Here is a 14,446-nt window from a genome sequence, read left to right on the forward strand (position 1 = left end):
CGGTATAAATGTATGTGGCGAATAACTCAATCGACAATAAACGGTGGATGACGAGTAACACTGTGGAAATCCCGAGTTCACGATCGACGGTTCAGTTGCGTAACGGTGAGATGATATAGCGCGTTCTTGTTGTGTACGCGTATGCCGTGGTACCCAAAAACGACTGTCTACATCGATGTCGCCCGACCGTTACCGTCGTCTCATGCCCGAAATCACCTGTTCATTGCGCGTGGTGGGGACGCTGAGACGACGGTAACCGACGCTTGTCGAGACGCCGGTTCGGCGGATCGGCTCTGTGACGGGTGGCCGGAACATTCTCCCCCCGCCTTGCCGTGACGTTGTGTCGGCAATGACCGCGGGTCGTCTAGTTGCATGCCGTAGGGCATGACGCGGTTTGTTTGGTTTCGACCGGCAGTCGGCACAATTTGACGATCGGCCGTTTGAGTGTCGTAGTCGCGGTCCGGACAGTGACGACGCGGGTTACATCGTCTTTGCCGGGATGGATATCGGTGACGCGCGCGAGCGGCCATTTGGCCGGGGGAGTTCGTTCGTCTCGTACGAGGACGAGATCACCGTTTCGAAATGGCTCCGACTTCGAGTGCCATTTTGACGCGGCCTGGAGTTGCTGCAGGTATTCTTTGGACCACCGCGACCAGAAGTGGTCAAGCATTTGGCGCAGCAGTTGCCATCGCGACAATCGGGAGCGAGGAGTGTCAGCGAAGTTCGGTTCCGGAATGACATTGAGTGCGTCGCCGATCAGGAAATGACCCGGGGTTAGCGCAGACAGGTCGGAAGAGTCGTCGGACAACGGACAGATCGGTCGCGAGTTGAGTGCCGCTTCGATTTGTGCGAGCAGTGTCGCGTATTCCTCGAAAGTGAGTTGGGATTCTCCTATGACGCGGCGCAAGTGAAATTTGGTGGATTTTACAGCGGCCTCCCATTTACCGCCGAAGTGTGGGGCGGAGGGAGGATTGAATCGCCACTGTGTTCCGAGGTTCGCGAGACTGCTCGCGATCGCTTGCGCTTCCTGCGAAGCGCGGTTGAACATTCGACGCAGCTCGGCGTCCGCCCCGACGAAGTTCGTGCCGCAGTCGCTCGTAAGTGTACTGCAGATACCGCGCCGTCCCGTGAATCGTTTGTAGGCAGCTATAAACGCGTCTGCCGAGTAGTCTGAAGCGAACTCGAGGTGCACCGCGCCGGTGGCCATACACACGAAGACAACGAGGTAGCCTTTGAATGTCTTGGCTCCGCGTCCACGCGTCGTTTTCCACTGAAACGGACCCGCGTAATCTACACCGGAGTTTACGAATGCTCGTGCGGGAGTGATGCGTCGCGCCGGGAGCTGTCCCATCACCTGCGTACACTGACGAGCGCTGTGGCGAGCGCACGTTACGCATTGCTTGATGAAGGATCGTACTGGCTGTCGACCACCGACAATCCAATACGACTGCCTGACCGTCGACAGTGTGAGCTGCGTGCCAGCGTGCAACGTTCGGAAGTGAGCTTGTGCGATTACGAGCGAAGTGAAGGGAGAGGATCGCGGCAAGATGATCGGATGGTTTTGATCCGCGTCGAGGAGGGAATGCTGGAGGCGCCCTCCCACGCGTAAGATGCCGTGGGCGTCCGCGAAGGGCATCAACTTGGCGAGAGGACTCGCGTTCGGTAGCGCGACACCGCGGTGGACGGCCTGACTTTCACGTGAGAAGTGAGCTTCCTGCGTTTGTCGAATCCAGAATAGACGAGCCTGTTCGAGTTCGGTTGTCGTGATGGAGTCTACCGGGCCGCGATCCACTCGTTTCACCTTCATTCGTCGCACCGCTCGAATGCACAACGACGTAATGCGTAGTAGTCGCGTTAGGGACGAGTAGCGGTCGATTAACGTCCACGAAGGAGCGGACGCTGCGTGTAGTGTGAGCGGTTTTTCGGGCCGTTTCTCGACGTCGATACCGGGTTCCGGAGATAGGGTCTCCGTGGGCCATGCGGGGGAGAACTCTTGCAACCACCCAGGCCCCCGCCACCAGATGGAATCAAGCAACACCAGCGGTGAGACTCCACGGGATGCTAGGTCCGCCGGGTTGCATGTCCCAGGGACGTGGTGCCAGTACGCGTGCGGTGCGAGTCTATGGATGTCCGCGACGCGATTCCGAACGAAGTCTTTCCACCTGGAGGGGGGGCTGCGAATCCACGCGAGGGCCACGGACGAATCCGTCCACAGATGCGTTGGTATTGTTTCGATGTCTAGCGCGGCGCGAATGTGCGCGACTTGTTTAGCGAGGAGAAGCGCGGCCGACAGCTCGAGACGCGGGATGGTTATTGGCTTAATGGGCGCGACTCTGGACTTCGCGGAAAGGAGAGTTACGCGGAACGTGTCGTCGTCGTTCCTGACCCGCATGTAGATAGCGACGCCCATCGCGTGCGTGGACGCATCGGCGAATCCGTGGAGCTCGATGCCGCGATCAGGGTCGAGTTGGCCGACCCATCGAGTCAGGGTCAGACGGCGAATTTCCGTCAAATCGCTGCAGAATTGCTCCCAGCGACGCGAGAACTCAGCCGGGAGAGCATCGTCCCATCCCGTTTTCTGCGTCCATAACTCCTGCATGAGAATTTTGCCCTGCACGGTGACGGGCGTGAGCCATCCTAACGGATCGAATAATTGTGAGATCGTGGACAGCACTCCGCGCTTGGAACTGTTAGCGGTCGAGGGTGCCTGAAATGAGAACGCGAATGTATCGGAGTCGGTGTTCCACGCGACACCGGGGGCGCGATGCGGGGCGTCGATGGACAATGTTCTCCCGTCTGACGACTCGAGACGCCTCTCTTCCGCGGGGATTAACTCATCGCAGTTGGCGACCCACTTTTTTAGCGCGAATCCCCCGGCTTTCAGGAGACCCTGTAGTTGACGAACTTTCTCCTGGGCCGTCTGTAGATCGTTCGCGCCAGAGAGTATGTCGTCAACGTATGTTTCCCGTACGAGAACGTCCCTAGCTAGCGGAAAGTTGTCGCCTTCGTCGCTGGCTAACTGGTGCATGCACCGTATCGCGAGGAACGGGGCGCACGCGAGGCCGTAGGTAACGGTGGTAAGCGCGTACTCTTGTACCGGTACCGAGACATCGGGACGCCAGACGATTCGCTGGAAGATCTGGTCGCTTTCGTGAACGCGGATTTGACGGTACATTTTCTCCACGTCTGCGGAGAACGCGAAGCGGAATCTGCGCCACCGGAGGATAATGTCGGCCAAGTCCGTCTGCAGTTTCGGGCCAACGTGCAGACAGTCGTTTAGGGACGTACCGGACGTCGTGCGATGTGATCCGTTGAATACTACGCGGATCTTTGCCGAGTCGCCTGTCCCGCGGAGGACTCCGTGATGCGGTAGGACGTAAGACGCGGTCGTCGCTCGATTTTCGCTCTCGGTTACCATACGCATGTGGCCCAGGTGCTCATATTCGGTGAGGAACGCGGCGTATTTGTCGCGGAATTGCGGACGCGACGCGAGAGTTTTTTCGCTGCGCCGTAGTATTTGGAGTGCCGACGATCGCGAGTCTCCGAGTTCAGCGGCGCTTTTCGCGAATGGCAGGCGCACAACGTATCGCCCGGTATCGTCGCGGGAGTGTGTGGTACGGAAATGGTTCTCACATTGCCGCTCGGAGTCAGTCAGCGTCGTGGCGGGCAGAGCATTTGGCTCTTCCTGGACCCAGAATTTTTGGACGAGCTCGTAAAGGTCCCGGTCGATGCCGCATTGGAAGCTGGAGATCCCATTGGACGCCTTGTGGGTGCGGACGGTGGACGCCGGACCGGAAATGACCCATCCCAACGTGGTGAGCTGGGCCACTGGAGAGTCGTCGTCACCGCGCCTAATGTCGGGCCGAATGATGCGGCTGTAGACATCGACGCCGATGACCATGTCGATTGGTTGCGGGTCCAGGTAAGATGGGTCGGCTAATTGCAACCCTTGGATATGATCCCAGCTTGCGTGCGGACTGGTCGCGGCTGGTGCATAATGGGTCAGCTCGGGTAAAATAAATGCTTTCACTTCGCAGGTGTACGTCTGGGTGAGCGACGATATGACGAATGTGGAGACGCCCCGTGTCGTCACAGTATGACCTGCACCGATTCCGTAAATGGGCATGCGTGCATGCTGCCGAGGAAGACGCAGCCGTTGGCATATGGACTCCTTAATGAAGGAGACCTCAGATCCCTGATCGAGCAGCACGCGGGCACGGATGTTGTCTCCGTTGGTGGAAAGTATGGTCACGAGCGCAGTGGCCAATATCATCGGGCGGCGCGACAACACCGGGAGCGAGGCTGGCATGACGTGGTGAGCCGCAGCTGGCGGAGCCTCGACTATCGGTTCGGATTCTGAAGATGACGAGGAGGCTGAAGAGGAGATGGAAGCATCGTGTAACGACGTGTGATGTCGCGAAGCGCATTTCATGCACGTCGTAGTGTGGCGGCAGACCTTGATTGGGTGGTTCCCCAAGCAGTTGTAGCAGCGGCGATGTTGCGTTACTAGCTGCTTGCGTTGCTCAGGCGTCTTTGCCAGGTATTGAGCGCATCTTCCGAGGTAGTGGTCTGCGCAGCATAGAATGCAGCGGTTCTGAGACGCGATGGTAGCGTGTGATTGAGCGCCGGGTGCTCGGGATTTTGAAACCGAGGTAACCGGTTTCGTACTCTCAACCTTGGCTAACGCGCGAATGCGGTGCTCGAGGAAGGTGTCCAGTACTGAGAATTCCGGATAATCTGAGTTGTCTGCGATTTGCAACTCCCATGCTTTGAGTGTCTCCGGGTCCAGTCGTTGAGTGACCCAGTAGATGATGAATGGACCCCAATGTTGCACTTGGCACTTCAACACTTCGAGCGCGTTTAACACTTGCTTCACGGTGCCGCGGATTCGTTTGAGCTCCGCCGCGGATTCTGACGTCGCTGCGGGGAGCGAAAACAGCGTGCCGAGCAGGTTGTCGACAAGGACACGAGTATTCTCGTACTGACCAACGATGAGTTGCCACGCCCGATCGAAATGCGCACCGTCGACTGGAAGATTCCTGATGAGATCGAGCGCTTCGCCGTGGACGCTCAGAAGGAGGTAATGGAACTTCTCGGTGGAGGACAGGCTGTCGTTGGACAAAACAAGGGACGCGAACAACGCCTTGAAGAGTGGCCAGTCCTGGTAGTCTCCGGAGAACGTTGGGACGTCCAAACGGCGGAGCTTGGCCGACGAGGCAGGCTGTGATTGGTCTCGATGATTGCCGTGAGACTTTTCGGTGGATGCAGGTGGACGAGGTGTTAATTCGGCCAGCATGTTGCACAGTACAGCTTGGGTGTCGACGACCAAATCCTCAGTCGTGTGACGGAGACCGCCAACGTAGTAGTCATGCTTACGTGCTTCGGGGGTGCATAAGTCCTGGAGTTTCACGTGATTTGCGCGGAACTCGTCCCAATTGCGGAGGAGTGTGTCTAGCCGAGCTTGTACATAGGATTCCGTGATGTTGGCTGCACCCTTCTTCTTTACATTGACCAGAACGCGACTGATGGCATGATGCAAGTCGAATTGCAAGGCGAACAGCGATTCGGCCGTTGACATTTGAACCGGCGGTGGCGGAGACGAGCGGGAGGTTACTCGAAATGCGCGCACAAAACACCGTACACACGCGAGCGGGCGCGAAAGGTCACAGCGCGATTCGAATCTAACGGCCGTTAACTGTACGCGGCACGTACCGGTGCACACGGGTCTAAGGCAGCGGTTTCACGAAGTTCACTAAATACACCCACTGTTGATCTTTGATCGATATATGAAGCCGCCGATCTATCCGGCTCGAAGGACCAAAAAATGTCTGAGATCGGACCGATGTACTAGGATCGCTAGTGGGTGGAAGAAATGAACACTGTAGTAAACTCACGATGAAAACATATATTGACGTAAAGGTATGACACGGTATAAATGTCTGTGGCGAATAACTCAATCGACAAGAAACGGTGGATGACGAGTAACACTGTGGAAATCCCGAGTTCACGATCGACGGTTCAGTTGCGTAACGGTGAGATCATATAGCGCGTTCTTGTTGTGTACACGTATGCCGTGGTACCCAAAAACGACTGTGTACATCGATGTCGCCCGACCGTTACCGTCGTCTCATGCCCGAAATCACCTGTTCATTGCGCGTGGTGGGGACGCTGAGACGACGGTGACCGACGCTTGTCGAGACGCCGGTTCGGCGGATCGGCTCTGTGACGGGTGGCCGGAACACATAAGAAGGGGGGGGGCAAAATAAAGGGGAATGAAAGATAAAGATAAAATTTATAATATAGAATATAAAATATATATAAAATAAAATGAAATATTATAAAATAAAAGGAGGGGGGTCGACCGGCAGGTCGAATCTTTGTAGAGGCGGGGTGGGGATTATTGCTCCACCTCGGCCCCCACGACCTGCCCACCCCGGGGGCGCCTTAACGGCCAGCCCCCCTTGGCGGCGGTGGAAGTACTAAGTAGTCCCACCGCCGCCTTTACGTCTGCGGCCCCTTAACAGGGGGCCGTCGGCCTCGTCGGGTTTGCCCCGCCGATGCTAGCCTCCTGGCGGAGAGGGGGCCGGCTTCCCTCTCCCTCTCCGCTGCCTCCTTCTGCGTTATCACAATCTCGCAGAAGGAGGCAAACGCTGCTCTTGACCTCTCGCTGCCGATCATGTGGTCGACCACGACCGGCAACGAGAGGTCCATCCCAATAACGCCCCTTAGGTCTCTGCGCGGCGCCGACCACGCTGGACATTCTTCCAGCGTATGCCGTGCAGAGTCCTGGGCCTCCGCGCAGTGGTGGCACTGCGATCCTCCCAGTGCCAGTGACGAACACACAGTTTGAGGAAACGGCGGTATGCAGGTAATTTAACTTATGCGCATCCATTGCTGCAACTTGTGCTGTATAATTTAGAATTTTTGTTACCGCGCCATCCGATTTTTATACATGTGCATATACTCGTACACGCTGCATTGCATTTTTTTCCGCACGCGACAAGGAGGGGACAGAGGCGAGTTCCGGCTCGCGTCTGTCCCCTCCCCCCGTCCCACCCCCTGGTCAACCCGCATAAAACTTACAAATACGATAAAATAAAAGATAAAATCAATAAAGTAAAACGTGTATAGATAAAATACATAAAATAAATGTCAATAAATAAATAAATAATAATAAGTAAATAAATACAATGGGTAAAACACAACAAACATAAGAAGGGGGGACAAAATAAAGGGGAATGAAAGATAAAGATAAAATTTATAATATAGAATATAAAATATATATACAGGGTGTCCCAAAACCCCTTCGACTCCGGGAAATGGGAGGTTCCTTAGGTCATTTGAAGCAACATTTTCCTTTGCACCAATGTCAGCCGGGGCTTTGTTTAGGAGTTATTAACGAAAGACACGGACCAATCAGAGCGCGACCTAGACGCGCGATGGCACGTTCAGCCAGGCGCTCCGGGAGACGAGCGTGGTGTAACGCCGCGATGCCGTAACGAACAAGAGTTTCTCGAGATTATGTGAATCCTCCCCGATTTGGATGAGCTTTGGATATGTTGTCAAGACCATGATTCTGAACAACATTTCCCTTTACAGTTTTTGTCAGCCGGCTTTAGTTTACGCGATAAATGTAAAAACTTGTAATTGTAAATCGATCGATTGTACTATCTTCTACCCGATTTGGATGAGCTTTGGATATGTTGTCAAGACCATGATTCTGAACAACATTTCCCTTTACAGTTTTTGTCGGCCGGCTTTAGTTTACGCGATAAATGCAAAAACTTATAATTGTAAATCGATCGATTGTACTATCTTCTGCCCGATTTGGATGAGCTTTGGATATGTTGTCAAGACCATGATTCTGAACAACATTTCCTTTAGACTTTTTGACGGTCGCGGAAGAACTTTACTTGTCAATTCATATGGGTGGATCTTTTTACCCGACTTACGGCAACGTTACCCGAACGAGAGAAGAAGCAGAAACTGATTGTATTGAAAACTCACTTATTCAGCCGTAAATCCATTTGCTGCTTCGAAATGTTTGTCACTGGGTCACTCGGTGACGAACTGTACAGATGTCTTCAGGTATACGACAGTACCGAAAGCTAAGGGACGTACGGTCAGGTCGACGAACTGCACAGCCGGTGGTAGAAGGCCTAAGGGATGCGCGGTCAAGTCGACGATCCAGAATTTCACTTTCACTTTCGATTCGATAAATAATTCGTATGTTTATTTCACACAGATGCCTTGAAATTTTTCCACACTCACAATAACTGTTCACATTTGTCAACACATAGTTATGCACTAATAATAATTGCCATATCCCTTGTCCTGCTGCACAAATTACAACAATCAGGTAATGCAATCACTAGACTGCGGATTTCATGCATTTGTAGCAAACATGAGTAGGTGCATTTTAAGACACTAGAGAGATTAAAATAATTTCAATACACCAATGTATTATTTTCAACTTCTTAAAATGATCACAATCATAAAGATCCGCAGTCTAGTGATTAGATTAAATAATCGTTTAATTAGTTTAAGCAATTATTATTAGTGCATAACTATGTGTTGACAAATGTGAACAGTGATTGTGAGTGTGGAAAAATTTCAAGGCATCTGTGTGAAATAAACATACGAATTATTTATCGATTCGAAAATGAAAGTGAAATTCTGGATCGTCGACTTGACCGCGCATCCTTTAGGCCTTTTACCACCGGCTGTGCACTTCGTCGACCTGGCCGTACGTCCCTTAGCTTTCGATACTGTCGTATACCTGAAGACATCTGTGCAGTTCGTCACCGAGTGACCCAGCGACACACATTTCGAAGCAGCAAATGGATTTACGGCTGAATAAGTGAGTTTTTAATACAATCAGTTTCTGCTTCTTCCCTCGTTCGGGTAACGTTGCCGTAAGTCGGGTTTGAGATCCACCCATATGAATTGACAAGTAAAGTTCTTCCGACCGACAAAAACTGTAAAGGGTAATGTTGTTCAGAATCATGTTCTTGACAACATATCCAAAGCTCATCCAAATCGGGTAAAAGATAGTACATCGATCGATTTACAATTACAAGTTTTTACAATTATGTATGTCGTAAACTAAAGCCGGCCGACAAAAACTGTAAAGGGAAATGTTGTTCAGAATCATGGTCTTGACAACATATCCAAAGCTCATCCAAATCGGGGAGGATTCACATAATCTCGAGAAACTCTTGTTCGTTACGGCATCGCGGCGTTACACCACGCTCGTCTCCCGGCGCGCCGGGCTGAACGTGCCATCGCGCGTCTAGATCGCGCTCTGATTGGTCCGTGTTTTTCGTTAATAATTCCTAAACAAAGCCCCGGCTGACATTGGTGCAAAGGAAAATGTTGCTTCAAATGACCTAAGGAACCTCCCATTTCCCGGAGTCGAAGGGGTTTTGGGACACCCTGCAGAATAAAATGAAATATTATAAAATAAAAGGAGGGGGGTCGACCGGCAGGTCGCATCTTTGTAGAGGCGGGGAGGGGACTATTGCTCCACCTCGGCCCCCGCGACCTGCCCACCCCGGGGGCGCCTTAACGGCCAGCCCCCCTTGGCAGCGGTGGAAGTACTAAGTAGTCCCACCGCCGCCTTTACGTCTGCGGCCCCTTAACAGGGGGCCGTCGGCCTCGTCGGGGTTGCCCCGCCGATGCTAGCCTCCTGGCGGAGAGGGGGCCGGCTTCCCTCTCCCTCTCCGCTGCCTCCTTCTGCGTTATCACAATCTCGCAGAAGGAGGCAAACGCTGCTCTTGACCTCTCGCTGCCGATCATGTGGTCGACCACGACCGGCAACGAGAGGTCCATCCCAATAACGCCCCTTAGGTCTCTGCGCGGCGCCGACCACGCTGGACATTCTTGCAGCATATGCCGCGCAGAGTCCTGGGCCTCCTCGCAGTGGTGGCACTGCGATCCTCCCAGTGCCAGTGACGAACACACAGTTTGAGGAAACGGCGGTATGCAGGTAATTTAACATATGCGCATCCATTGCTGCAACTTGTGCTGTATAATTTAGAATTTTTGTTACCGCGCCACCCGATTTTTATACATGTGCAAATACTCGTACACGCTGCATTGTATTTTTTTCCGCACGCGACAAGGAGGGGACAGAGGCGAGTTCCGGCTCGCGTCTGTCCCTTCCCCCCGTCCCACCCCCTGGTCAACCCGCATAAAACTTAAAAATATGATAAAATAAAAGATAAAATCAATAAATGAAAAGGTGTATAGATAAAATAGATAAAATAAAAGTCAATAAATAAATAAATAATAATAAGTAAATAAATACAATGGACAAAACACAACAAACATATGAAGGGGGGCAAAATAAAGGGGAATGAAAGATAAAGATAAAATTTATAATATAGAATATAAAATATATATAGAATAAAATGAAATATTATAAAATAAAAGGAGGGGGGTCGACCGGCAGGTCGCATCTTTGTAGAGGCGGGGAGGGGATTATTGCTCCACCACGGCCCCCGCGACCTGCCCACCCCGGGGGCGCCTTAACGGCCAGCCCCCCTTGGCGGCGGTGGAAGTACTAAGTAGTCCCACCGCCGCCTTTACGTCTGCGGCCCCTTAACAGGGGGCCGTCGGCCTCGTCGGGGTTGCCCCGCCGATGCTAGCCTCCTGGCGGAGAGGGGGCCGGCTTCCCTCTCCCTCTCCGCTGCCTCCTTCTGCGTTATCACAATCTCGCAGAAGGAGGCATACGCTGCTCTTGACCTCTTGCTGCCGATCATGTGGTCGACCACGACCGGTAACGTGAGGTCCATCCCAATAACGCCCCTTAGGTCTCTGCGCCGTGCCGACCACGCTGGACATTCTTCCTGCGTATGCCGCGCAGAGTCCTGGGCCTCCTCGCAGTGGTGGCACTGCGATCCTCCCAGTGCCAGTGACGAACACAAAGTTTGAGGAAACGGCGGTATGCAGGTAATTTAACATATGCGCATCCATTGCTGCAACTTGTGCTGTATAATTTAGAATTTTTGTTACCGCGCCATCCGATTTTTATACATGTGCAAATACTCGTACACGCTGCATTGTATTTTTTTCCGTACGCGACAAGGAGGTGACAGAGGCGAGTTCCGGCTCGCGTCTGTCCCCTCCCCCCGTGCCCCCTGGTCGACCCGCATAAAACTTAAAAATATGATAAAATAAAAGATAAAATCAATAAATGAAAAGGTGTATAGATAAAATAGATAAAATAAAAGTCAATAAATAAATAAATAATAATAAGTAAATAAATACAATGGACAAAACACAACAAACATAAGAAGGGGGGGCAAAATAAAGGGGAATGAAAGATAAAGATAAAATTTATAATATAGAATATAAAATATATATAGAATAAAATGAAATATTATAAAATAAAAGGAGGGGGGTCGACCGGCAGGTCGCATCTTTGTAGAGACGGGGAGGGGATTATTGCTCCACCTCGCCACCCGCGACCTGCCCACCCCGGGGGCGCCTTAACGGCCAGCCCCCTTGGCGGCGGTGGAAGTACTAAGTAGTCCCACCGCCGCCATTACGTCTGCGGCCCCTTAACAGGGGGCCATCGGCCTCGTCGGGGTTGCCCCGCCGATGCTAGCCTCCTGGCGGAGAGGGGGTCGCCTTCCCTCTCCCTCTCCGCTGCCTCCTTCTGCGTTATCACAATCTCGCAGAAGGAGGCAAACGCTGCTCTTGACCTCTTGCTGCCGATCATGTGGTCGACCACGACCGGTAACGTGAGGTCCATCCCAATAACGCCTCTTAGGTCTCTGCGCCGTGCCGACCACGCTGGACATTCTTCCAGCGTATGCCGCGCAGAGTCCTGGGCCTCCTCGCAGTGGTGGCACTGCGATCCTCCCTGTGCCAGTTACGAACACAAAGTTTGAGGAAACGGCGGTATGCAGGTAATTTAACATATGCGCATCCATTGCTGCAACTTGTGCTGTATAATTTAGAAGTTTTGTTACCGCGCCATCCGATTTTTATACATGTGCAAATACTCGTACACGCTGCATTGTATTTTTTTCCGTACGCGACAAGGAGGTGACAGAGGCGAGTTCCGGCTCGCGTCTGTCCCCTCCCCCCGTGCCCCCTGGTCGACCCGCATAAAACTTAAAAATATGATAAAATAAAAGATAAAATCAATAAATGAAAAGGTGTATAGATAAAATAGATAAAATAAAAGTCAATAAATAAATAAATAATAATAAGTAAATAAATACAATGGACAAAACACAACAAACATAAGAAGGGGGGGCAAAATAAAGGGGAATGAAAGATAAAGATAAAATTTATAATATAGAATATAAATTATATATAGAATAAAATGAAATATTATAAAATAAAAGGAGGGGGGTCGACCGGCAGGTCGCATCTTTGTAGAGGCGGGGTGGGGATTATTGCTCCACCTCGGCCCCCACGACCTGCCCACCCCGGGGGCGCCTTAACGGCCAGCCCCCCTTGGCGGCGGTGGAAGTACTAAGTAGTCCCACCGCCGCCTTTACGTCTGCGGCCCCTTAACAGGGGGCCGTCGGCCTCGTCGGGGTTGCCCCGCCGATCCTAGCCTCCTGGCGGAGAGGGGGCCGGCTTCCCTCTCCCTCTCCGCTGCCTCCTTCTGCGTTATCACAATCTCGCAGAAGGAGGCAAACGCTGCTCTTGACCTCTCGCTGCCGATCATGTGGTCGACCACGGCCGGCAACGAGAGGTCCATCCCAATAACGCCCCTTAGGTCTCTGCGCTGTGCCGACCACGCTGGACATTCTTCCAGCGTATGCCGCGCAGAGTCCTGGGCCTCCTCGCAGTGGTGACACTGCGATCCTCCCAGTGCCAGTGACGAACACACAGTTTGAGGAAACGGCGGTATGCAGGTAATTTAACATATGCGCATCCATTGCTGCAACTTGTGCTGTATAATTTAGAATTTTTGTTACCGCGCCATCCGATTTTTATACATGTGCAAATACTCGTACACGCTGCATTGTATTTTTTTCCGCACGCGACAAGGAGGTGACAGAGGCGAGTTCCGGCTCGCGTCTGTCCCCTCCCCCCGTGCCCCCTGGTCGACCCGCATAAAACTTAAAAATATGATAAAATAAAAGATAAAATCAATAAATGAAAAGGTGTATAGATAAAATAAAAGTCAATAAATAAATAAATAATAATAAGTAAATAAATACAATGGACAAAACACAACAAACATAAGAAGGGGGGGGCAAAATAAAGGGGAATGAAAGATAAAGATAAAATTTATAATATAGAATATAAAATATATATAGAATAAAATGAAATATTATAAAATAAAAGGAGGGGGGTCGACCGGCAGGTCGCATCTTTGTAGAGGCGGGGAGGGGATTATTGCTCCACCTCGCCACCCGCGACCTGCCCACCCCGGGGGCGCCTTAAAGGCCAGCCCCCCTTGGCGGCGGTGGAAGTACTAAGTAGTCCCACCGCCGCCATTACGTCTGCGGCCCCTTAACAGGGGGCCGTCGGCCTCGTCGGGGTTGCCCCGCCGATGCTAACCTCCTGGCGGAGAGGGGGTCGCCTTCCCTCTCCGCTGCCTCCTTCTGCGTTATCACAATCTCGCAGAAGGAGGCAAACGCTGCTTTTGACCTCTCGCTGCCGATCATGTGGTCCACCACGACCGGCAACGTGAGGTCCATCCCAATAACGCCCCTTAGGTCTCTGCGCGGCGCCGACCACGCTGGACATTCTTCCAGCATATGCCGCGCAGAGTCCTGGGCCTCCTCGCAGTGGTGGCACTGCGATCCTCCCAGTGCCAGTGACGAACACACAGTTTGAGGAAACGGCGGTATGCAGGTAATTTAACTTATGCGCATGCATTGCTGCAACTTGTGCTGTATAATTTATAATTTTTGTTACCGCGCCATTCGATTTTTATACATGTGCAAATACTCGTACACGCTGCATTGCATTTTTTTCCGCACGCGACAAGGAGGGGACAGAGGCAAGTTCCGGCTCGCGTCTGTCCCCTCCCCCCGTCCCACCACCCACGTAGACCCTCATAAAACTTAAAAATACGATAAAATAAAAGATAAAATCAATAAATGAAAAGGTGTATAGATAAAATAGATAAAATAAAAGTCAATAAATAAATAAATAATAATAAGTAAATAAATACAATGGACAAAACACAACAAACATAAGAAGGGGGGGCAAAATAAAGGGGAATGAAAGATAAAGATAAAATTTATAATATAGAATATAAAATATATATAGAATAAAATGAAATATTATAAAATAAAAGGAGGGGGGTCCACCGGCAGGTCGCATCTTTGTAGAGGCGGGGAGGGGATTATTGCTCCACCACGGCCCCCGCGACCTGCCCACCCCGGGGGCGCCTTAACGGCCAGCCCCCCTTGGCGGCGGTGGAAGTACTAAGTAGTCCCACCGCCGCCTTTACGTCTGCGGCCCCTTA

General features: G+C 51.9%; 1 protein-coding gene across 1 annotated transcript; it reads right to left on the reverse strand.

Annotated features, from left to right (window-relative positions):
- Positions 1 to 364: 364 nt before the first annotated feature.
- Positions 365 to 5,578, reverse strand: LOC143215865 (uncharacterized). Its single transcript, XM_076438445.1, has one exon. It carries the CDS (start codon positions 5,576 to 5,578, stop codon positions 365 to 367), a length of 5,214 nt encoding a protein of 1,737 aa, XP_076294560.1.
- Positions 5,579 to 14,446: the final 8,868 nt, after the last annotated feature.

The sequence above is a fragment of the Lasioglossum baleicum genome, chromosome 14, assembly GCF_051020765.1.
Source record: "Lasioglossum baleicum chromosome 14, iyLasBale1, whole genome shotgun sequence".
Lineage (NCBI taxonomy): Eukaryota > Metazoa > Arthropoda > Insecta > Hymenoptera > Halictidae > Lasioglossum > Lasioglossum baleicum.